The following is a 24,214-nucleotide window of genomic DNA, read 5'->3' on the forward strand; positions in this document are numbered from 1 at the left end:
AATGTACTTTGGATTTTTTTTAATAAGAGCAGTGGTGTCATTAAATAGCCCTGGGCCCCACAGCAAAATGCATTTACTGTTCCTCCTGTCCTTCAAACCTTGGGGGAGATTCAGACAGACAAAATGAGCCCCACAGGTCAGATATGCTTCATGGTCCTAATGGCCATATCCGTACAAAGACAAATACAGGTATGGGACCTGTTATCCAGAATACTCGGGACCTGGGGTTTTCCGGATAAGGGATCTTTCCGTGATTTGGATCTTCATCTACTAGAAAATCATGTAAATATTAAATAAACCCAACAGGCTGGTTTTGCTTCCAATAAGGAATAATTATACAGATAAGGATCTGATATCCAGAAACCTGTTATCCAGAAAGCTCTGATTTACGGAAAGGCCATCTCCCATAGACTCCATTATAATCAAATAATTAAAAAAATGTTTAAATGATTATAGGAGGCAGAACCAGCCTCTTGGGTTTAATTAATGTTTAAATGTTTTTTAGTAGACTAAAGGTGGCCATACACGGGCCGATAAAAGCTGCCAACAGACTGTGTCGGCAGCTTATTGGCCTGTGTATGGGGCCCCCCGACGGGCTTCACCTATGGAGATCTGGCCGAAAGTCGGCCAGATCTCGATCGGATGGGACAAAAAATCCCGTCGGATCGCGGCCGCATCTATTCGTTGATGTGGTCCCGCGATCCGACCGCCCATTGGTATTCGTTAGGATCCGATCGTTGGGCCCTAGGGCCCACGATTGGATCAGCCCGATATTGCCCACCTCAAGGTGGGCATATCGGGGAGAGATCCGCTCGTTTGACAACATCGCCAAACGAGCGGATCTCTCAGTGTATGGGCACCTTTAAGGTATGAAGATCGAAATCACGGAAAGATCCATTATCCTGAAAACCCCAGGTCCCGAGCATTCTGGATAACAGGTCCCAAGTGTACTTGACAGAACAGATATTAATATCAGTTATAGTGTTTTTACATGTGTGCTGCTACTGACATGTAGGATGCAAAGTTTTGTGAGGGCAGCAGAAGCTTCCAAGCAGTTCAGTCTGTAATCTATGCTACATTAGTTAGCTATTTCTTACCTAGATTTAACCACTTTGACCTTTTTACACCGTGTGTTGCCAGACCACTCACAGTATGGCTTCATTAGGCTAGTGACACACGCTAAGATTCGGGAGATTTAGTCACCCGATGACAAAACGACTCTTCTTCGGGTGACTAATCCCCCCGAAAAGCATTCCCGCCGGCTAGAATCTAAATCCCGGGCAGGATGGAACTCGGAACGATTCATTTTCCGAAGACGCCCACCGTTTCCCCGTGAGACAACTTCGGGCGACTTCAGAAAACGAAGCGCTCCGAGTGCCATCCCGCTGGCGATTTAGATTCTAGCCGGCGGGAAGGCAGTTCGGGGAGATTAATCGCCCGAAGAAAAGGCGATTTGTCGCCTGCCGACTAATCTCCCAGAATTTCCACTTGTGTCTTTGCCCTAAGTCATATAATCAAAATATATCTTATAGAAGTTTCCAAAAAGGACTATTCCTCTATGAAAGTAGGTTTGTTACAAACAGTAGTAGTAAGTGATTGTCTATACAGCCTAAGGCTAGTTCCACATGCATGTGTTTCAAGTCAGCTTGGTGTCTGTTATGTTATGTATGTCTCTCTCCACAATGGCTCAATACTCAGTACTTGTTGTAGCATAGTGTATAGCTTTGCTAACCCGCAGTGCTAGAGTTATAAATTCAATTCCAGCCAGGGCACTATCTGTCTATCAATGAGTTTATATACACTGTGCACAGGCTTTCTCCATATATAATAAACATAAAGGAAGGTCAACTGGCCATAGCTTGTTTATGTTATGGGGATAGTAAACTGCAAGCTCCACGGTGACAGGAAATTATGGAAACAATGTATTATCTCTGTAAAGTGCCATGGAATATGTTGGTACTATATGAATAAAGGACAATAATAATATTGACTTTACAAACACAGAATTTAAGGCACACAGGAAATAAAGAATCACCCTGGGGTCTCTGATTCCTGGTTTAGGGCCTCAGGGTAATTTTCCATTTTCATTTAATGCCCTGTTATGTGAGCTCACTGGGTGATGATTTGGAACATAGCTAGGGTGGGGTGCTGATAGATCCTCATTACATTAAGCTAGGGCTCATCAATGTAGTACAAGGTTTCTGGCCAGCATATGTAGTGAGGGAAATGGTTCCAGACATTTATGGGAAGATGAGCCCCACCAATGTTGCATGCAGAACAGTAAAAATTAAGTTTAAAAAGTCACCTTCATTAAAAGTGCCCCACTCTTCATGAATAACGTGATCCCCAACCAGTGGCTCATGGCCAACATGTTGCTCCCAGTGGCTTAAAATCAGGTTCTTATTTTGAATCCCTGGTTTGAAGGAAAGCTTTAGTTGCATAAAAGCCAGGTGTATTGCCAAGCAGAGCCTCATGTAGGCTGCCAGTCCACATAGGGACAATGGGCACCCCCAAAATTTTTTGCCATGCTTATGTTGCTCTCCAACTTTTTTTACATTTGAATGTGGCTCACAGGCAGGGCTGCCATTAGAAATCACAGGGCCCTGTACAACAAAATATACAGGGCCCCACACACCCCAGCCCCAAGCTTCACCCCCAAGTCACACCCCAGCCCCCACCCCAGATCCTGCCCACTCCACACCCTCATAAAAGTTTTTTTTTACAAATTGGTGGTCAGGGACCCCCTACAAGTTAAAAAAAAATAAATGGTGACCAGGGCCCCCCTATAAGTTAAAAAAAAACATTTGCGACAAGACCCCATAAGTTTTTTTTAAAACTCTGTTGAGAAAAATTGGGGCCCTTGAGAATATTTTTTAAAAAAAACATTTGTGGCAGGGGCCTATAGATTATTAAAGTAATACATTGGTGGCCAGGGGAATAGAAAAATGAAACAACACACATTGGTGTTCAGTAGAATTGAACTTGTGTCTTCAACTTTGCCTCGTTTAATGACTTTTGGTCTTTTCGCCGCTTCAGGACTTCAATTTTGTCTGTTTTCGTGACTTTGGGTCTTTTCGCCAATTCAGGACTTCAATTTCGTCTGTTTTCGTGACTTTGGGTCTTTTCGCCGATTCAGGACTTCAACTTCAGCTGTTTTTGTGACATCGGGTCTTTTCGTAGCTACAGAACTTTGGCTGTTCGGCACTTCGACTTTTCAGCAGTTCGGGACTTCAGGAGAGGCGGCACGGCTACGGCGCTGTCAAGGGGGGCCCGGCTATTTTGAAAAATGCAGCACAGCCGGGCCCCCCTTCAGGCCCGGGCCCGGTACAGCACTACCCCCTGTGCCCCCCTGATGGCGGCCCTGCTCACAGGAAAAAAAGGTTGGGGACCCTGCCCTATAAGATAATGCTCAGTGAATGGGGCTTGAAGCACAGGTAAGGTTAAGTTGAGCATATTTGCAGATTTATTATGTTTCAAAAAGCAATTAAGCATTAACATAAACAACAACACCTTGGAGATGAGATGCTTCAGATGAAAGCTCAGCCCATGCACGTAAAATACCAGTTGACAAGTCAGAAAGGAACATCATTCTTCTCCATCATCATTCTAGTTGTGAATGAGCATCAGCCTATGTGGGCATTTTCTGACGACTCAAGCAAAATGAGACCCACCTCAGACTGAAGCTCAAGTTCCATATTTTATTATATTCTTACTATAACCATGTGTGGTATACTGTCGGACATAGAAAGGCTAGTGTTTGTTGACAACAGCATGGATATTCCATGGCAATCCTAGTTAGAAACAGTTTATTTTCAGTAATTGTGTCACATGCTGAATTACCACATTGTATGAACAAACTATGCCTTGAGCCAAAAACAGAAAAACTCCACCTAATCCAGAGCTTTATTCTGGACTGTGTTTTGACACCGTACAAGAAAAAGTATTTTCCTATGTTAATAAAATATATTACCACTGAATAAACAATGTGACCGTTGAGACAGGGATGTGTTCTTTAAAAATGTGAAGAAAAGCTTTCTACAACAATTTGCATGACATGATGCAGGAGAAGGACTACAAGATTATCTAGTGGATCTTCAAATTGAATATCGATGATGCTCAGCAATGCCAATAACTGCCTGGAGAAATTCCAAGCTACTATTTATGGTGTAAATTGCCAGCATTTACCTGCTTCACATCAATTTCTCTGCCGCTCGCATCTACATCCCATGATCCTCCTGGAGTAAGCAGTTAGGTTAAGGGGAGATGGGCAAAGAGCAAGCACAATAAAATATGATTACAAATCAAAAAGAAGCTGTTAAAGGCATACTTGTGTGCAGTTTTGTATAATTAATCCATAATTTGAGGGGGATTAGAGTCAAGTCTTTTACTGTGAGGTTGGCATGTGTCCACTGAATGCACTTTATATGAACTAAGAGTAAAATTTTTTCAAAGTTTTGGGCTTGTTGTTTAGAAAGCTCGGGACCTGGGTTTTCTGGATAAGGGATCTTTCCGTAATTTGTATCTCCATACCTTAAATCTACTAAACAGATCTATCTTTCTAAGTATTAATTAAACCCACTAGGATTGTTTTGCCTCCAATAAGGAGTAATTATATTTCAGTTTGTATCAAGTACAAGGCACTGTTTTATTATTAGAGAAAAAGTAATATTTATTAAAACATTTCAATTATTTGATTAAAATAAAACATTTCAATTATTTGATTAAAATCGAGTCTATGGGAGATGGCCTTCCAATTTGGAGCTTTTAGGATAACGGGTTTCCGGATAATGAATCCCATACCTGTATATTTTGAGAAGACTCTCAACAGGGGCTGTTGTAAGATGCCATAGACTGTCACTATTTACTGGCCTGTAGGGACTGTTTGGGCCTCTGTGTACTTGAAATACCAGGGCCTGTTGTGAGAAATCACCCTGGTGGTCTAGCGGGGGTGTGACAGGGATGTCCGTGGGTGACGTCATTGCCTTTGGCATGTGTTTCAAATATTTAAAGGCGCAGGCGTCAATTGTTCCTTGCCCAATGTAAAGGTCTATTCTTTGTTCCCGGGTGCTATTTTCCTGTATTTCTGATCTGTTATTGACCCTGCCTGTTCCTGATGTTGCCTAGTCTGCTGCCTGTCCTGACCCTAGCCTGTATAAAGACTTCTTTCTTGGATCCTGCTCTGTACTTCGTATTTGGTTTGTTTGACTCAGCCTGTGACCCCGACTATCCTTACGTCTCCTGAATCTGTACCGCTGCTCCCGTTTGGTATTCGACCCAGTCTGTCCCTCACCACGCTTCTGGTTCTCCGTTCCTGTACAACATGCAGTTCCCTTGCCTGCCCAGAACTCTTTCCCTGGTCCTCTCACGCTAAGACCTGGTGGCACCCAAGTAGTGGAGGGATCCTCCTGAAGCGAAAGGTGGCTGTCATAACACCTGTTTTGACTAATAGTATAAGTTGATCCAGGGACTAGCTGATCATGGAGTCAGGAAGGAATTTCTTCCCCCTCTGAGGCAAATTGGAGAGGCTTCAAATGGGTATTTTGCCTTCCTCTGGATTAACTGGCAGTTAGACAGGTCATATATAGAGTTAAAAGGTTGAACTTGATGGACATGTGTCTTTTTTTGACCTTACTTACTATGACTTGGTATGGACTTGGTCACTAGTACTTGGGTCACTAGGTATGGAACCAAGATCTGTTTATTGGTGCCCATAACTGGTAATAGGCTTAAAAAACAGGATAATTCATAAATTACTAAAGGAATACAATTTACAGGTAAAGTCCCTTGACCATAACAGGCTCTACTTAGAGTAAAATGACAGGTAACAATGTAATTGATATAAGCTTTGAGTCAACTAGAGTAGAAAGAGTTGAATGATCACCAGATTACTAAGCAAGGGAATAAGATCAAATTATAAGTGCCCATAGCTGACAATTCCATCCAAGGTGTTCTCTGAAAAAAGAACAATTCATAAATTCACAAAGCAATCCCATTCCAGGTAAACACCCCTCACTATTCAGTTACTAGCACAATATCCCTGTCCAATTCAAATATCAACTTGCTATGGCCTGGACGCCTTCATCATCATGGCATGTTTAGAAAGATCATACAGTTGGAAGTCAAAATGAATATTAAAATTATACATACTAGTGAGTCCACAAAGGGAGGTCCAGCTGGTATCTCCTGCTTATGAACGAACAATAGAATCCTCTATAATAGTCTTTGGAGGACTATGGAGGTAAACAAACCTAAATGGCGGCATCTTGTAACATAGGGTTAATGCTCACACGCCATGATACTTGGAATGAGTGACCAGCTGAGCTTTTTATTGTTGTTTTCTCTGTATCCTTGGATACCAGCATTACAAGGAAAGGGATTCATTGGCAGGTTAAGTTTTATAATTACCCATATAATCATGTTAATTGACTCTGCCAATGTTTGTTTTTACTGGCTTGAAACACACGTGAAACAGTGAAAGTCCTTAGATTTCATATCCCAGCAACAGAGGAGTTAAAGAAAGGAACCAGGCCTGGAATACAGTAGTTTAACTTATACTTGGAAGGGCTGTTCTGTTGCCAGCAGGGATTTTCTCCAGTTTCCTGAAGCAAAGGCTTTGTGTCAAAAATGCTACCGTGCCATTAATGGCATATCCAGGCCAGCTTGAGAAATAAATGAGCTGCGGCGCTTGTTGCCAGTGGAAAACTACACAGTTCACCTTTTCAAAAACAACATGGTCTCAATAATCAATCTTCATAGCCTGGTAGTATACTGTGACAATGTACAGTTCTGCATAATTCTTACGGAGATAAATGAATTCTCTGCTTTATCAATTGTAAAGCACAGGTTGGGAAAGTAGTGAATGGGGGATAAGTTGCTCTGGGGTTTCTCATTTGTACATGGTGAGGGGCTGCAGACTAAGTATAAGAAGCCTCAGCTTGGATCATGTTGGGGAGGGGAATCTGGTTTCTCAGTCTGTGTATAAATAGCTGGATAGAGATAAGAGGGCGCAGAATGATCTGCATGTGTTTGTTTTCATAAAGGTTAATAAAGCTGGGCAAGATTGGAGTATTTAATGTGCTAGTATAATTGTCAATTCTTATTCACGCTGAGATTCCCCTTAAGAGCTTTTTAAATATGGCATAATCACAAATTTTTGAACATTTATGTGTAAAAAACTCACATCTTACTTGTGAATATTTGTGCACATTGTACATTTCACTGCAATTCGCAAAGAAAGGAAAGCCAGTACCAAATTAAGGCATTTAGGGGAAAATGTGTGCAAACCGACTATATGCGTATAAATATGCACTGTGCAAACTTCAGGGCTGGAACTAGGGGTAGGCAGAGTAGGCACGTGCCTAGGGCCCATAGCTGGGGGGCTCCAGGCATGTACCTTCTCTGCCTCATACGCCTAATCCGGTCCCCTCTCACCGTTCTGGGCAGCAAGTGAGTCCTTTTCGCACACACATACGCGAGCGTCCTTTTGGACTATCATGCTCGTGCCTATTGGGCAGTCCCCTTATCTGAGCAGGCAGGAAGGGTTGTACTTGGAACCAAGACAGGTCAGGTGTAGTAAGGATAGGCTACTCACTTTAATAGGTCACTCTAGGATTGACAGATAGTTAGGCTATTTATCCTCCGCCGAGGAGTGTTGAGTGGAATTAGGACCCCAGATACTAATTACCCAGGCATAGGGTAGTGTCAGAGTTCTAAAGAAATAAAGACATTTGCTCAATGTTAATTGCTGGTACTGCCAAACACGTTTGAGCAGTTTCGCACGTTCGCAAATGAACCCTTCGGTGTGCTTTTCTGCCTATAACTAATTAACTATTCGCTACACAGGGGGAAACTAAAGATCATAATTAGAAGTTTAACACTGTCAAGAGGGAATAGACAGGAAAGATTATTTTTAAAAAAAAGATAAAGGTAAAGCTATCAATTTGAGTAACAGTGCAGCTCCATTTTACTATAGACTGCTGTTGATATATGCCATTCTCCTGGCTTTTTGAATTCCCCCAACTGAGAATGTGCATTTAGTGGTGCCAGAAAGGCCCTTCTGATAAGCCATGCCCACAAATTCTGTTCCCTGGGGTTGCTCCAGTCCATAGTTGATGGATCTTCAGTAATAAAGCTAAACTGGAATTGTAATAAAAGAAAAGTAATAAAGGCAAAACACTTAGAACTGTGTCTAAGGGAAATAAATGGCAATAACTGAGATGATGGTACATGCAAGTAATTATCACCTTAGAACACAGACATCCACATTTTGAGAGGAAAATTAAATGCATGTGCAAGTCTTGGCAATTTGACTTTTCCCTGTGCCAAGATTCAAGCCTCAAACCATTCATTTAATAGAGTTCGGTCCTTCAGCAGAAAGCAGTGCCCTGCCCAGCAAGCTCTCTCTACCTCTCTTGTTCTCAGACAATAGCATTTCATGGAAAACTAATATAGTCTGCCATCTTCTGGTCACATTCCAGGATCTCAGTTCTGCTTTATACTGGGCTCTAGATTTGCAGATAGTTTGTATTTTAGAAAGACATCTTGATCAGCTGTACGGCCGGCTAAAATCCATTTTGTCAGGATAATGGCTCTACTGTTTTATTGATGTTTAGGGACACATTTACTCACATACATATTAACAAAGGGTAACTTTCTGACATAATCATCCGTTTTTAGTTGGACGGATGGGTCTCAGAGTATAGAGGCGGATATAAAGAATGCTAAAAGGCAGTGCTGTCCAACTGGCGGCCCCTTGTGCGACCCTCGAGTAAAGGCGTCCTGCTTTAATTGCTTAACTTGTCTAAACTTCAGAAATTATCAGAACGGAGATTAACTGGCCCATGCATTGTTCAAACTCAGATTCAGGTTTAGGGGCACATTTACTAAAGGGAAAATTTTGTTTTTTTTGGTGAACAATCGTCAAAATGACAATTCACAATCACATATTTACTAAAAGGCGAGTAAGACAATCTCTAGCGAAAAGAGAAGTTTTGCTCCATTTCGCCAGACGATAATCTGCAAAATTTATCAAAGTAAAGTGTGAACTTTACTATACGTTACCCTTTTCACCCGAGGTCTATGTCTATTAAACATGTTTTGGCTGGCGAATTGAGATGAAGGTACAGCTTCAACATTCATGTCAATCACATCATATTGTGTAGTCCAAAAAAAAAAAAAAAAATGTTGGCTTTTTTCATATATTAATGTGGGATTAAGTTGTATCTGTTAAATCTATGCTTTTTTTTAACATTTGAAGCTCATGCCACATTTGTTTTAAGGTGGGCTCATGTCTAGGTCAACAGAGGATCTCTTTTGTCTTTATTTTACGTCCTTGAACATTTTTAATAAGTGGCCACTTCCAGCCATTTCACCAACATCACTAATCTGCTGTACTGCGCAATACAAAGGACAGGAGAAGGCATATGGATTTAAGGGTATGCCTTAAAGGGGTGGTTCACCTTCAAACAGCTAGTTGTGTTCAAATAGATCACTAGAAATAATGACTTAAAGAAATAAAGACATTGTTAATAAATGTCTTTTTTTCCATTTTCTAAAGTGCAGTCGACTGCTCAAAGTTAATTGCTGGTATTGCCAAACACGTTAGTGCAGTTTCGCACGTTCGCAAATGAACCCTTCAGTGTGCTTTTCTGCCTATATCTAATTAACTAACTAATTTAAGGTATCCACTACTGCCAGGTATTAGCTACACAGGGGGAAACTAAAGATCATAATTAGAAGTTTAACACGGTCAAGAGGGAACAGACAGGAAAGATTGTTTCCAAAAAAGAATGTCAAGATCAGGTAATTTTTATATACTGGCCTAGAAAGCCGTGACTTTAAAGTCCTATGACTTGCACATGTATACTTTGGAAAAGGTTATTAAAGGGATTCTGTCATGATTTTTATGATGTAGTTTTTATTCCTAAATTACACTGTTTATACTGCAAATAATTCACTCTACAATATAAAATTTAATTCCTGAACCAGCAAGTGTTTTTTTTTTTTCAGTTGTAATATTTGTGTGTAGGCAGCCATCTTAGTTCATTTTGCCTGGTCATATGCTTTCAGAAAGTGCCAGCATATCAGGATAGAACTGCATTCTGACAGGCTGTTGTTTCTCCTACTCAGTGTAACTGAATGTGTCTCAGTGGGACCTGGATTTTACTATTGAGTGCTGTTCTTAGATCTACCAGGCAGCTGTTATCTGGTTACTTTCCTATTGTTCGGCTGCTGGGGAGAAAGGGAGGGGGTGATATCACCCCAACTTGCAGTGATTGAAGTTTAGCAGAGCACAAGTCACATGACTGGGAGAGCTGGGAAACGGATAATAGGTCTAGCCCCATGTCAGATTTCAAAATTAAATATAAAAATGTTTCTGTTTTAAAAAGCTTATTTCCGAGCAGAAGTCGACTGGAGAAGCACTATTAACTGATTTAGAAAAAAAACATGTTTTCACATGACAGTATCCCTTTAAATCATCTTCTCATAGATTTAGAAGTATGAAGATTCAAATTACGGAAAGATCCCTTATGCAGAAAACCCCAGATCCCAAGCATTATGGATAACAGGTCCCATACCTGGACTAACAATTACTCTACTTCAGTTTTTCTGTTCTGTGCAATAGTAATTGTGCTGTAACAGGGCAGCAAATAAGCTTTTGTTCAGCTTTTAAATGGTTGTCAGAATGCATTTATTTTTATAGCACATATATGTATAAAGAAAGACCATTTTAGCAACAGAATTTTGAGATTTCATTTACAGATCAACATTACTTCGGAGAGGATAACTTACAGAAAACACTTTTTTCCAGGATTGTTAAAAGGATTTTTTCTAAACTGAAAAATGCCTGTCAGGACAAATGCAGTACACACAATGCATCGCTATGAACTGGATTTAAAGCAGATATTTTACAAGATTAAAAACAAGAGAAGCAGAAGTTCAGACAGCAGTTCCTCTTTCCAAGTTCTGTTTGATCTCAGCAGTATATTTGCCATAAAATCTCTCCGCCTTCTTGTTGAATTTCGCATTCCTCTCATTAATGTAGTCAATATCAGCATCATCGTTGTAGGCGCGCCTGCGGCTGTATTTTTCACGTTTTTCAATCCTGCAAAAAACAGACACATATGAAGTTATAGGTCTCACACATAACCATTCTTTTTGTATTGAGAACATCAAGGTTTCAAATATAAAAATATATTAAATTATATTTTTATTAATGCCAGGAGTAGCCACACTCTAATGCAAAACCAATATATCCCAGGATGATCAGTTACAACTTAAATATAAAAAATAAACGTTAAAACAAGCAGACCCTTAGGTCCGAATGAGGCCTGAAACATTGGAAATGTTGGATTTCTATACAATGTGGTTGATATAAAAACTATAAAAAGATTGAAACGTCATTTCTTTTTAATAAATAACTTTTTCATTTTGTAAGACCTGAGAGTATTTATATATATATATATATATTTTTTTTTTTAAGATATGTGTGTCAAAAGTGCACAAAATCAAGTGTATTTCACCAGCATTAGGCTGGTGAAATAAACTCCAGGGAAATGTGTATTGCTGCAGCTAGTAAAGCTGTTTAAGAGGTGAACCAGCTTAGTAAAGGCGGAATTATGGGTCCCTGGAGTGGATGGAAGAGAGCAGGGTGGGCTCCATGTTAGGGTTTTGCAGCTGCTAAGCTAAAGGCAGTAAGAGGTAATTAACTACAGGTATGTGGCAGTTAAAAGGAGGTGTGGAGCAAGACCTCAGTGCTGCTGCTTCCCACTAGAGACCTCCTGGAGTAAAGGAGGGTGAGGGGGCCACACGTGCTTGTGAGCACCAGGGAACAAGAGTGATTCCCCTGAGCTGGAGAGAGGACCAGAGAAACCACTCCCAGGAAACAAGAGTGTCTCAAGTGTGCCCAGAGAGGATTCTGGGATTTGTGGTCCGCTGAAAGCCATTGAGGGCTAAACTCAACTGTGAGTAAAGTGAACACCAGTGAGGGTGTTAGAATTGGGACTGTTAATGCTTTGATGTGAAGCATATGTGATTCCCCATGTGAAGCCAGTGGGCTGAAGATTTTGTGTTTTGTGCAAATAAAAGCCAGCAAAGCGGCAAATTGAACTCTTTAAGGTGGTCAGTCTCCATTTCTGTGCTGAAGTCTGTGCTGGCCTAGAAAAAGACTTAAAGTGGACCTGTCACCCAGAAACAAAAAGCTGCATAATAAAAGTACTTTTCAAATTAAATATAATATCAAATTTCTATTTATTAAAGCGTTCATAGCTGTTGTAAACTCATTTAAAAATCTCAGCTGTCAATCAAATATTGTCTGCCCCATCTCTATGCCATTCAGCACTTCCTAGATTTCACTGAACTCCACACATTCCCCAGTTCTCTTAACCATTTAATTGTGTAGCCAGTACATGGGGATGGACATCGGGTCCCTCATTCTGGTGCACAAACAAGATTCTGAGATGATGCAAGGCTTGTCTCAATAACAGTTTCCACAAAATGGCTCCTGCCTGCTTGCTGTAATTATGAATTCCCAGACTGATGGAAACAAGATTCTAATAATTTATTTAGTGTAATTAAAGTTCATTTTGCTTGACTGATGTGATAAAATAGAATTCTGAATATTTTAAATAATACAGATATAAGTTAGAGTTATAAAAGGCAAACTACAGGCATTAGAGACAGACAAATACATATATACATTAGTAGAAATCTTACTGTTTTTCAAGATCTGTGACCATTCTGTCGATCCCAGATTGGGAGGGTACATGAGTCCCATGGTACAAGCTGTCCGATGTGGGGTAGAACAGTTCACCTCTAGAAAAGATTGAAACCAAGGTACAAATATAAGGAAAAACAGATAGAAGATGGATTATGAGACCAGTATGTTAAAAAATATACAATTTATTGCTTACATATAATTCACTAAAAAACTGTCCGGCCAGGAAACACAATGAATAAATTATTAATAATTTTTTCTGTAAAAAAAAAAAAAAAATATAATATAAATATATATATATATAATATATTAACTGTTCCTTGGTTGTAGTGTATGCTTGTAGATTGCCAAAAAATTCTGTGAGTTGTAGTTCAGCAAGATAGAAACGTTATTTCAAATTGGGGATATGGATCAAGATTTTCCCATATGGTGAAGCAGTGAAATACGCAGAGTGCTTTTATTAGTGAATTAGCAGGCAGATAGATGAATGGCTATAGATAGAAAGTCAATTTCCTAGGAGATGTATTGGGGCGTCCCCCACTCCCTCCTCCTTGCCAGCGGTTAGAGCCCCCAAAAATAATTGGACTGATCTCACCAGATTCTCTGTTCCGTTTTTATCTTGAGGGCACAGCCGGGTTTGAACGCTTAGCAGTCTCAAGCCTGTTTTACAATTTCCCCACTCCACAGATGTGATAACCCCCCTGGATTTAATCAGCAATTGTTTTTATGCATATTTATTAATAATTTATTCATTGTGTTTCCTGGCCGGACAGTTTTTAGTGAATTATATGTAAGCAATAAATTGGATATTTTTTAACATATTGGTCTTATAATCCACCTTCTATCTGTTTTTCCTAGTTTATGCATTTAACAGAACTAACAAGTATAACAAGCAACATGATTTGTTACTTATAAGGTTTCATTGAAAAATGTCAGTTATGTACACTTCATTAGTTTTTCCACATCAGTTGGGATACATACAATACAGGTATGGGACCTGTTATCCATAATGTGCGGGACCTGGGGGGTTTTCCGGATAATGGATTCTGTAATTTGGATCTTCATACCTTAAGTCTACTAGAAAATCATGTAAATATTAAATAAATCCAATAGGCTGGTTTTGCTTCCAATAAGGAAAATTATATCTCAGTTTGGATCAAGTACAAGGTATTGTTTTATTAGCATAGAGAAAAAGGAAATAGTTTTTTTAAAATTTGGATTTATTTTAATGGAGTCTATCCATAATTTGGAACTCTCTGGATAACGGGTTTCCAGATAACAGATCCCATACTTGTATTTATATATTAAGGTTCTTTCTTCCAGGGAACCACACTGCAAATGAAGGCTGTTCGGTGTTGGGAAAGCCATGTAAGTCAGCACATCTTTCTCTTTGGACTTCAATTAAGCCTGGAATGGATTCATTGTACACACAAAATAATTGCCCAACTTTAAAATAACCATTCTTCTACACAACTTTAAGTCAAAGGTTTCCATGCCTCTTCAGAATAGAATGGTACTTCTGTTTGGTCAGTGTGTACCTGATCCTGACTAAATCAGAAACTCAAAAAGTGGCAAAATATCAACATTATATATGTAGGATGACTATGGGATGCATGTTTCTTTAAGCTCTCTTGCGATTGTCTGCACTCAATCTTTTGGCTGTAACCACATAGATGCAAATTTGATTTATCTGTAAACAAGAATTTCAGACCTCAATAGTGAAATTTCAGAATGGTTTGGCCCAAATTAAATTTCAGTTTTGTTATCCTGTCAAAGAATTGCTGTGCCAACTGCTAATCTCTAATGAAGACCCAGTTTGCCAATCGCCTTTTGAGTGGTGTTTTAGTACCTAGAATAGTGCACTTTATTTACATCAGCTGACTTCTATTTTTGATGGAGTTATTCTATCTCGTAGGGAAGTTAGCTAGATATACTGGTCTTCAGTTGATGTCGTCACTTTAGAATCAGTTGTACTCTCTGGATGAAATGGACTTAGTTTGTCACCAGCAAAAAAAAATTAAATTTATCATATTTATTAGGGATGCACCGAATCCACTATTTGGGATTCGGGCTAATCCCCGAATCCTTGGTGAAAAATTCTGCTGAATACTAAACTGAATCCTAATTTGCATATGCAAATTAGGAGCAGGAAAGGAAAAAAGTGTGACGAAAAATCACACGATTACCCTACCAGCCCCTAATTTACATATGCAAATTAGGATTTGGTTTGGCCAAGCACAAGGATTCGGCTGAATCGTGCTGAAAAAGCCAAATCCAAATCCTGCTGATAAAGGCCGAAAACCCAAACTGAATCCTGGATTTGGTGCATCCCTAATATTTATTATTTTTCCCAGAATGAAAAAATGTGGAAAAAAAATTGCTGGACTTTCCTATAGCCTTTTCAGTTTAGCCAACAGATAAGATGGTTTCCGACAGCTCATAAACTGAAGAATACTTTCTGGAGTACAAATGGTTTGATAAATGAGCAAGATCATAAGGACTGTTTCGGATAAAAATTGTGAAAATGTTCATAATGTCAGGAAATGGTTTTATTGATAAAGAGAATTCAACCAAGCCTTTCATAAAGGAGCTAATAAGACTCATAATTCTAAAAGCAGAAAAGGGCCCAACCTCTTTCAAATAATGAATGTAATTTTGACCTTTTGTAATACAGTAATGTAGCAGCTTTTGAGTCCTAGTTTAAAGGAAATGAAATCTGCTGATTGTTACTTGTTATAAAGCAGTTTATATAAAAAGTACATTTATTTTATGGTTCTGACAACAAAACTAATCTATCGTACAAATTTGCAAAGCAAACCTATTTCCACTGGATCAAGAACCCCACTGTTTATATAAAAAAAAAAACATTTCAAAAAGCACCGTTAGCATTCAATTTATTTATAAATATATGGCTATGGTATGCGAGGAAAAACAAGCAATGAAAAACTATAAAATATGTGGACTTACTGTTTCTCTTTTTCCATCTCGTATTCTTCCATGTCTGGTTTAATTTGCTTTGTCAGCCTCTGATATTGGCGTAGCTGTGCTGCTGCATAGTCTATCAACCAAAAGCAGAACAATGTCAAAACATAAAGAAATCTCCAAAAGCAAAAGGTTAAATTGATCCTGCAATCCTGAGCCTATGATTAAGTGTTTGGGACACGAAACGCGTCAGGTTGTGGACACAATAAAACTCTTTTTACTTTGAATATTTGCCTGGTGGAAGTCTGCCTTCATTTGAGTGCCTGCTCCATATTGGGGCGTCGGTTTGCCCGCCCCCTGTGCTGAGGGCTCAGGGCGGTGCACCTGGGCCAGTTCCTTAGTGTGGTGAGTAACCATTATACTATCAAGAGACCCTAACACCACAGATGTATTTTCGTATTTATTGATCCTGCAAGTGTCAAATGTCTAATTAATGAGACAAAATACAATAGTCTCAAGTTGGGTTCTCTTCAGCTAAATCCAGAAGTCTTGCCCCCCCCCATTCTGAAAAAATCCTTCTTTTGATCTCTACAATCTTGATAACCTCCGACCTATCTCACTGCTTCCTTTCATTTCTAAACTACTTGAGCATCTAGTCTACAACCGACTAACATCATTCCTCTCTGACAATAACCTTCCCCTACCTTTCATCATAAAATGAGTGACCCTGACATTCAAAGCACCCTACATCTCTGAACTCACCTCTATACACTCACCCAGCGGCTTACTACGCTCCTTTACTGACCTGCTACTCAACTCTTCTCTGACTTTCTCCCAACCTTTCTGCTTTCAAAAGATCTCTTTAAACGCACTTCTTTAGAGAAGTCTACCCTCACTCTGCTTAACTACCAAATGCAATACCACATACAGTACTACATCTCTCACTCACTTAATTCTGATCTTTGCCACTCCCACACCTTGTGTTTTATTACCTTCTCTTTAGATTGTAAGCTCTTTTGTACAGGGCCTTCCTCACCTTTTGTACTGGTATTGGTTGTGATGTATGTAACTCCATATGCTCTACGTATGCAATTTGTGTGATTTAGAAGTATAAACACATTTATTTTACAGTGCTGCGAAATATGTTGGCGCTATATAAATACATGTTAATAATAATAGTGTTAATAAAGTCTTACACTAAAAGCTTTACTTTGCTTTTTTATAATGCAAATGCAGTGGTTCTATTGCTCCTATACCTATTCAATTCCTTTATATTGGGTAGCCTGCATAACCATTGCCATGTGAACGAGCTACTTGTAGAGATAAAACTTTCACAGATGTGCTTTGCATCGAATTTATAAAGGAACTAAAGGTTTCAAAAAATCACTTATGAATTATAACTCCTCCAATGGGAATTCCATTAATGTCCATCAATTGTATTAAATTATGCTTAGAACGCAAATGCATTTGCCTTGAAAATAACTGTAATGTTTCTACCTTAAATAGCTCTGTGCCTCCCAAGCAGTAACCCCAACTTACCTCACTGGCTTAATTAGCAACTTTCTTTACTGTTGTCAAAGTTTACTCACACCCACGGCCTATTTATATTTCATCATTGAGAAGTTAGCTTCCGCTGATCATCACTACTGTTAAGTAAATGCATTCTGACTTGTTGAATATGCCTCTACCAGTCACACATAAAGCTTGTATATATATATATATATATATATATATATATATATATATATATGTATATATGTATGTATGTATGTATGTATGTATGTATGTATGTATGTATGTATGTATGTATGTATGTATGTATATATATATATATATATATATATAGTAAATAATGTACACTCTAATGTAAAATACAAGGATATTATAAGTCACGAGGAGTTCCATGACCTTCAGCCTCGTGCTTTTATACAGGTCATGGAACTCCGAGGTTACTTCTAATATCCTCATATTTTCCAACAAGGGGTACTTTTATTTATTATAATATACAAGTTTTAGTGATTCATGTGACAAAAATGACATCACTAAGCTCCGTTTATAACTGATGACATGTTTATAAGGATATCATTTACAGGATATTCATGGATTTGTGCATCATACAAGTATACCTGAAAATCCCAAGTCAGGATTTTTTCTTTTCTTTTTCCTCTCCCACCTTTCAGCATCTTCTGCACTTATTTCCAAAAGCTTTGCCCGCTCAAAGTCAACACCATTAGCTGCACATTCCTGTAGAAAGCAAAGAATGTGATTCACCATACCACTACAGCATATGGCACACTTAGTTATTAACACATTTTGGACAAAGAGGCTTTTTCAGGAAGAGATGAAGATGACATGATGATGCAGGCAAATCTCTATGTATGGTTATTATAGTTAATGCAAAGCACCAAGGATGACCAATTGTTATGAACTGGCCCTCTAACTTAACTAACTAATTAGTGTCCACTAATAATTATAATCTTGTGCCATCACCGACGGATGTCAGTAAACAGGGGTATGGAAATGTGTGTCAAAAGCTGAAAAAAGATATATCAGTTTTCTATCTTAAATACGCTAGAAGTGTTAAAGCACAACTGGTCCTTAGTTTTTACCCTTTTCTTCTCTTCGTTTTTGAGCTCCCATTCTAACCGGGCTTTCCGTGCCTCCCAGTTACTAGGCAACTTCTGTCGTTTGTCTTCTTCTACCACTTCTTGATGATTTAGCTTTCGAGCCTCATTCTGTAATATATTCAAGCAGATCAAAGAATATGAAAAAAAGTTTACCCATCTAAACGAAACTTCTCTTCCTAACAGGGGTGCAAAACTGGATGCCTCAAAAAGCAGATCAGGCAAGAACAGCTGGATATAACGAAATAATGTTGAGATAACAAATGATAATCATGCTAAAAATATTTAGGCCTATTTAGGTGAGACACTTTAGGTCATAAAACTAAACCAGAAGGTCTGACTGACTCACTCATGTCCAATATTGTTGGACAGCCAGTCTAAAGCTGTATTAAAGTAAAGGAGCTTTTACCCATCCTCATAAGCAAAACTAATGGGGCTGTGACCTGACAAGTCACACAAACTTGACTTTATCTGACTAAAAGTACAACCAACAGTGTGAAAGAGATTAATGATACACAGATAATGTCTTCCTTACTGTTATTTATAAAAAATCTGAAGTGTAAGTCACATAACTGCTGCCTGTCCATATAACTTCTGCTCCCTCCCGCTAGTCTTCTCCTCTGCTTTTGCCCACAGCTGTTATACCACAGCCAATAACAGGTGGACAAAAGCATCAGCAGCTGAAGTGTTTGTGAGGCAGTGTGGGTGGGGGAGGGAATCTAAAAGTGCAGTTTATAAGGATTTAATTTACAAATGTATGGGAAAAATTACCTTACAGTAGAACCCTATAAACACACATCAAACATGCAGCTTCCATTTATTTTCCTATTTCTATTTATGGCACAATAAACAGAGTATAGTTCAAGGTAGACCTGGGGCACTAACTTTATTTTTATGCCTGTGTGCTTGCCACTCGGCCATCTATCAATATGATAACAACATTATAACAAACAGAGAGACCTACAATTAGATAATATTTATTAATTATAAAATTGCGGATACCAATATCAAGTTATTCAGGTGCCAAATACATAAATCCGTACCTTGTGCATACAGCTTTCACAGCAGGAAGAAACCAAAAGGGGAAACATAACAGATCAAAGAGTAAAGGCGACATCCTATGAAATTGGTTCCAATGGAAATAACTGTTAGAGGCCCATTCCTTACCGTTTTCAAGTGCAACTCTCGAAATTTTCTTAATCTTGCTTCTCTCTTTTGGGCAGCCAAATCCTCAGCACTGGCTGGAGCAGACTCTTCCTCAGGGGAAACCTTAACACGTATAAGATTTGAATTTAATATAAATGTGATAGCGAAAGAGTTTTTTAAGCATTAACCCATCAGGACAACAGACATGTACAACAATGACCAGTTACACCCAGCCTATGATGTCGTTTAGAAAGGGTTGTAATATAGGCAAAAAAGTTTCAAAGGCAGAAATAACACCTTCATCCAGACAATACACCTTCATGGGGCCCCCAAAGGAAGTTATGTCTCGATGTAGGGGATGTGCACAATGTCATTATGTTCTAACTGGAGCTACATTTACCAACCCAAAAACGAACAGGGAGTATAAAAGTCGGGGTCATTATAGCTGTGATACTAGCTTTGCAGCGTATATGTTAGTATGCCCTTGTAATCTTGTATATGTGGGTGAAACCACTCAAAAAGTAAGGGATAGATTTTCACAACACAGATCCTCGGTCAATACTCGCAATAGTGTTCTACCAGTCTCTAAACATTGTATAGAAAAGGGACACATAGCGGAGGATTTAAAATTTAGGGTGATCCAACAGGTACCTCAGCCTCGAAGGTGAGGTGACAGGGTACTCCTATTGAAAAAGACATAAGTTCAATGGATACATAGGTTAAAAACCCTTAGCCCATTGGGCCTGAACAAGGATTTTGACCTTCATCTATTTATCAATCAGCTTTATCCGTCTGGGATGTTTATAACCTTTATCTATTCATGCATTCTGTATAAAATAATCTTTATTCCTTCAAAGATGTTCATAATCATGCCAATATTATCAATGTATGTTTTTGGCCATTCTTCTATTTATTGTGTATTGAAACAATAATGTCTATTGACATTTCCAAAATGGTGGCCACTGTTGAAACGTCCACGGTGCCCTCACCATATTACGCCAGCGGGATGCTTTTGCACCGCAACGTCACGCTGACATCGTCGCCTGCGCACTAACGCTGCGTATTTACGCTGCGCACAAAGGTGACATCATCCCGACCAGATGGGACGCCACAGGGCTTAAAGGGATACGGTCATGGGGAAAAACATTTTTTTTAAATAGTGCTGCTCCAGCAGAATTCTGCACTGAAATCCATTTCTCAAAAGAGCAAACAGATTTTTTTATATTCAGTTTTGAAATCTAACATGGGGCTAGACATATTGTCAATTTCCCAGCTGCCCCAAGTCATGTGACTTGCGCTCTGAAACTTCAATCACTCTTTACTGCAAGTTGGAGTGATATCACCCCCCCTCCCCCCCCCAGCAGCCAAACAAAAGAACAATGGGAAGGTAACCAGATAACAGCTCCCTAACACAAGATAACTGCCTGGTAGATCTAAAGCTGGCCATAGATGCAAAGATCTGATCGTACGAATCTTCGTACGATTGGACTTTCCCATCTCCCGACCCGCCCCTAACCATTCAGATCAAAGTCTTACCAGTCAGATTAATTAAAGAACAGATCAGCAATGTTCTGCCCCTGACAGCAATCATACGATATCTATGTCCAACCAAAGCTAGTGACAGTCTCCCACTGAAAATCGTACGATCGGCAATACACGCAGAGATATTATCGGCAGCTGACAAATTTCCTAACCTGTCGGATCGACGAAACGACCTATCTCCGCCGGACGAAAAATGTCGGGACTCTCCACACACGGTTCGAAAATTGTACGAATCCTCGATTCGTACGATCAGATCTTTGCGTCTATGGCCAGCTTAAGAACAGCACTCAATAGTAAAAACCCATGTCCCACTGAGACACATTCAGTTACATTGAGAAGTTAAAACAGCAGCCTGCCAGAAAGCATTTCTCTCCTAAAGTGCAGGCACAAGTCACATGACTAGGGGCACCAGGGAAATTGGCAAAATGTCTATCCCATGTCAGATTTCAAAACTGAATATAAAAAAATCTGTTTGCTCTTTTGAGAAATGGATTTCAGTGTAGAATTCTGCTGGAGTAGCACTATTAAATGATGCGTTTTGAAAAAAAAAAAACATGTTTTCCGATGACAGGATCCCTTTAAGCGAGCCTCTGGAAATTGTAGTCCTAGTACTGCATGGAGACCAGCTTGAGAAAGGGAGCAGCAAGCACCCGAAACGTTGCACAGATCTCCATTGGATGAGTATATTTAAGCTTACCTAGGCTGTTTTAATGCTTACAAAATAAACGCTATGTTTTAAACTTTTATACCATAGTGTACGATCTCGTTGGACAATGTACATATTTTTAGTTGAGTGACTCCACATTTTGAGATAACGCACCCAGTACAGCTTAATCACTGTTTTTCATCAAGTGTGCAATACACATGTTGGACTTTTTGTGTGTGTGTGTGTGTGTGTGTATATGTATATATGTATATATGTATATATATATATATATATGTATATGTATATGTATATGTATATGTATATGTATATGTATATGTATATGTATATATATATATATATATATATATATATATATATATATATATATAATATAATATATAACAGAAATTACATCACTACTCACCATTTATAACTGATGACATCACTATTCACCGTTTATAAGGATATAATTTACAAGATATTCATGGCTTTTGTGTATGTATATATATATATATATATATATATATATATATATATATATATATATATATATATATATATATATATATATATATATAATACACAAAAGCCATGAATATCTTGTAAATTATATCCTTATAAACGGTGAATAGTGATGTCATCAGTTATAAATGGTGAGTAGTGATGTAATTTCTGTCACATGACTCACTAAAATTTGTGTATTATAATTAATAAAGTACCCCCAGTTGTAAAATATGAGGATATTATAAGTTACCTCGGAGTTCCATGACCTGTATAAAAACACTCGGCCTTTTTATATGGTCATGAAACTCCTCGGTAACTTATAATATCCTTATATTTTACAAGAGGGGGTACTTTATTCACTATATAATACACAAAAGCCATGAATATCCTGTAAATTATATCCTTATAAACGGTGAGTTCTGATGTCACCAGTTATAAACGGTGAGTTCTGATGTCATTTCTGTCACATGACTCACTGAAACTTGTGTATTATAATAAATAAAGTACCCCCTGTTGTAAAATATGAGGATATTAGAAGTTACCTCGGAGTTCCATGACCTGTATAAAAACACTCGGCCTGCGGCCTCGTGTTTTTATGGTCATGAAACTCCTCTGTAACTTATAATATCCTTATATTTTACAAGAGGGGGTACTTTATTCACTATATAATACACAAAAGCCATGAATATCCTGTAAATTATATCCTTATAAACGGTGAGTTCTGATGTCACCAGTTATAAACGGTGAGTTCTGATGTCATTTCTGTCACATGACTCACTGAAACTTGTGTATTATAATAAATAAAGTACCCCCTGTTGTAAAATATGAGGATATTAGAAGTTACCTCGGAGTTCCATGACCTGTATAAAAACACTCGGCCTTCGGCCTCGTGTTTTTATGGTCATGAAACTCCTCTGTAACTTATAATATCCTTATATTTTACAAGAGGGGGTACTTTATTCACTATATATATATATATATATATATATATATATATATATATATATATATATATATATATATATATATATATATATATATGTTTATTTCCCATCAGCTTTAAAACTGTAAACATCAGTTACACATGAGAAAAGGGCTGTGGGGCCTCATTTGATAGTAGATCCACACACAGGATGACATATAGAATATGGGGTTGTGTTTATTAATGGAGTACATATTATCCTAGGCCACGCTCGGGCTCTCAGTATTGTGGCTTTTCCCTCTGGTCATCACTACTAAAACAGAACTCAGTGCGGCCTATGGATCGGTTTACAGTTCTAGGAACATCAAACATATGTAACCTGCGACTCCCCTTCTCCTGCTAAACTACAACTCCCGACACTGCCGGACAGAAGAATAATCAGGGCCATAAGGGCTCACATTCAAACCTAGATGGAATGTTAATTTGAAGAACCCCGTTACATACCCGCACCCCTCGCCTGTTCTGAACAGCACCCACCTCTGCCTTCTCTTTATCCATACCAGCTGCTTTTACTTCAGTCGCCATTACGAACAACTTCCGCCCTTACACACTAATAAATGCTTTCTGCCCTTACTTGAGTGACGTATTTCCGTCATTCTGTAAACATCCTGACGTAAACGGCTTAACAATTGGCTTTGGCAAAGACCAGCTCCGATAGGATGAATGAGCAAGCGGAGGCGTGGCGTTTCGCTGTCCCCTGGCAACGGATATTGCTAATATGGCGACCACAATAAAAGTGTTTACATTTAGTGCTTCCATTTTGGACTCTGAACTTAGTTGTAGAGGCAGAGTCACCAGTGACTGGTAATGCCTCGCTAAGTACAGCTTTCCATTCACAGTAAATAAGTGATAAGCTGCAAAAGCAGTGTCTACAGAAAAATGGAAAATGGGGTCGAAATAAGTATTAACAAACCAGACTATGGGAAATAACACTCAGCGCTGTTACTGAACAAAATGTATAAAAGTGATAATACATATACTATCTGCCTTAAAGCACGTTACGTGTATCCAGCCTGTATTTATTTATGGGCACTCACAGGGGCTAATAAAGCACAGTATGCTTTGATTTAGCGATTGAGCATAAACTAAAGCAGGAACTCGCCAAGTCCAGAATTTTAGGATCTGTCTAAAAA

At 38.8% G+C, this 24,214-nt stretch overlaps 1 protein-coding gene across 2 annotated transcripts; it reads right to left on the reverse strand.

Moving 5' to 3' along the window:
• Positions 1 to 10,666: 10,666 nt before the first annotated feature.
• Positions 10,667 to 23,631, reverse strand: syf2.S (SYF2 pre-mRNA splicing factor S homeolog). 2 transcript variants are annotated; one of them, NM_001085936.1, is given in 7 exon segments: positions 10,667 to 11,104; positions 12,715 to 12,813; positions 15,683 to 15,773; positions 17,764 to 17,881; positions 18,247 to 18,372; positions 19,429 to 19,530; positions 23,559 to 23,604. In NM_001085936.1, coding segments are annotated over 7 exon segments (723 nt in total). In that variant the 5' UTR covers positions 23,580 to 23,604; the 3' UTR covers positions 10,667 to 10,938.
• Between the last annotated feature and the right edge of the window lie 583 nt (positions 23,632 to 24,214).

The sequence above is a fragment of the Xenopus laevis genome, chromosome 6S (genome assembly GCF_017654675.1).
Source record: "Xenopus laevis strain J_2021 chromosome 6S, Xenopus_laevis_v10.1, whole genome shotgun sequence".
NCBI classification, from domain to species: Eukaryota; Metazoa; Chordata; class Amphibia; order Anura; family Pipidae; genus Xenopus; species Xenopus laevis.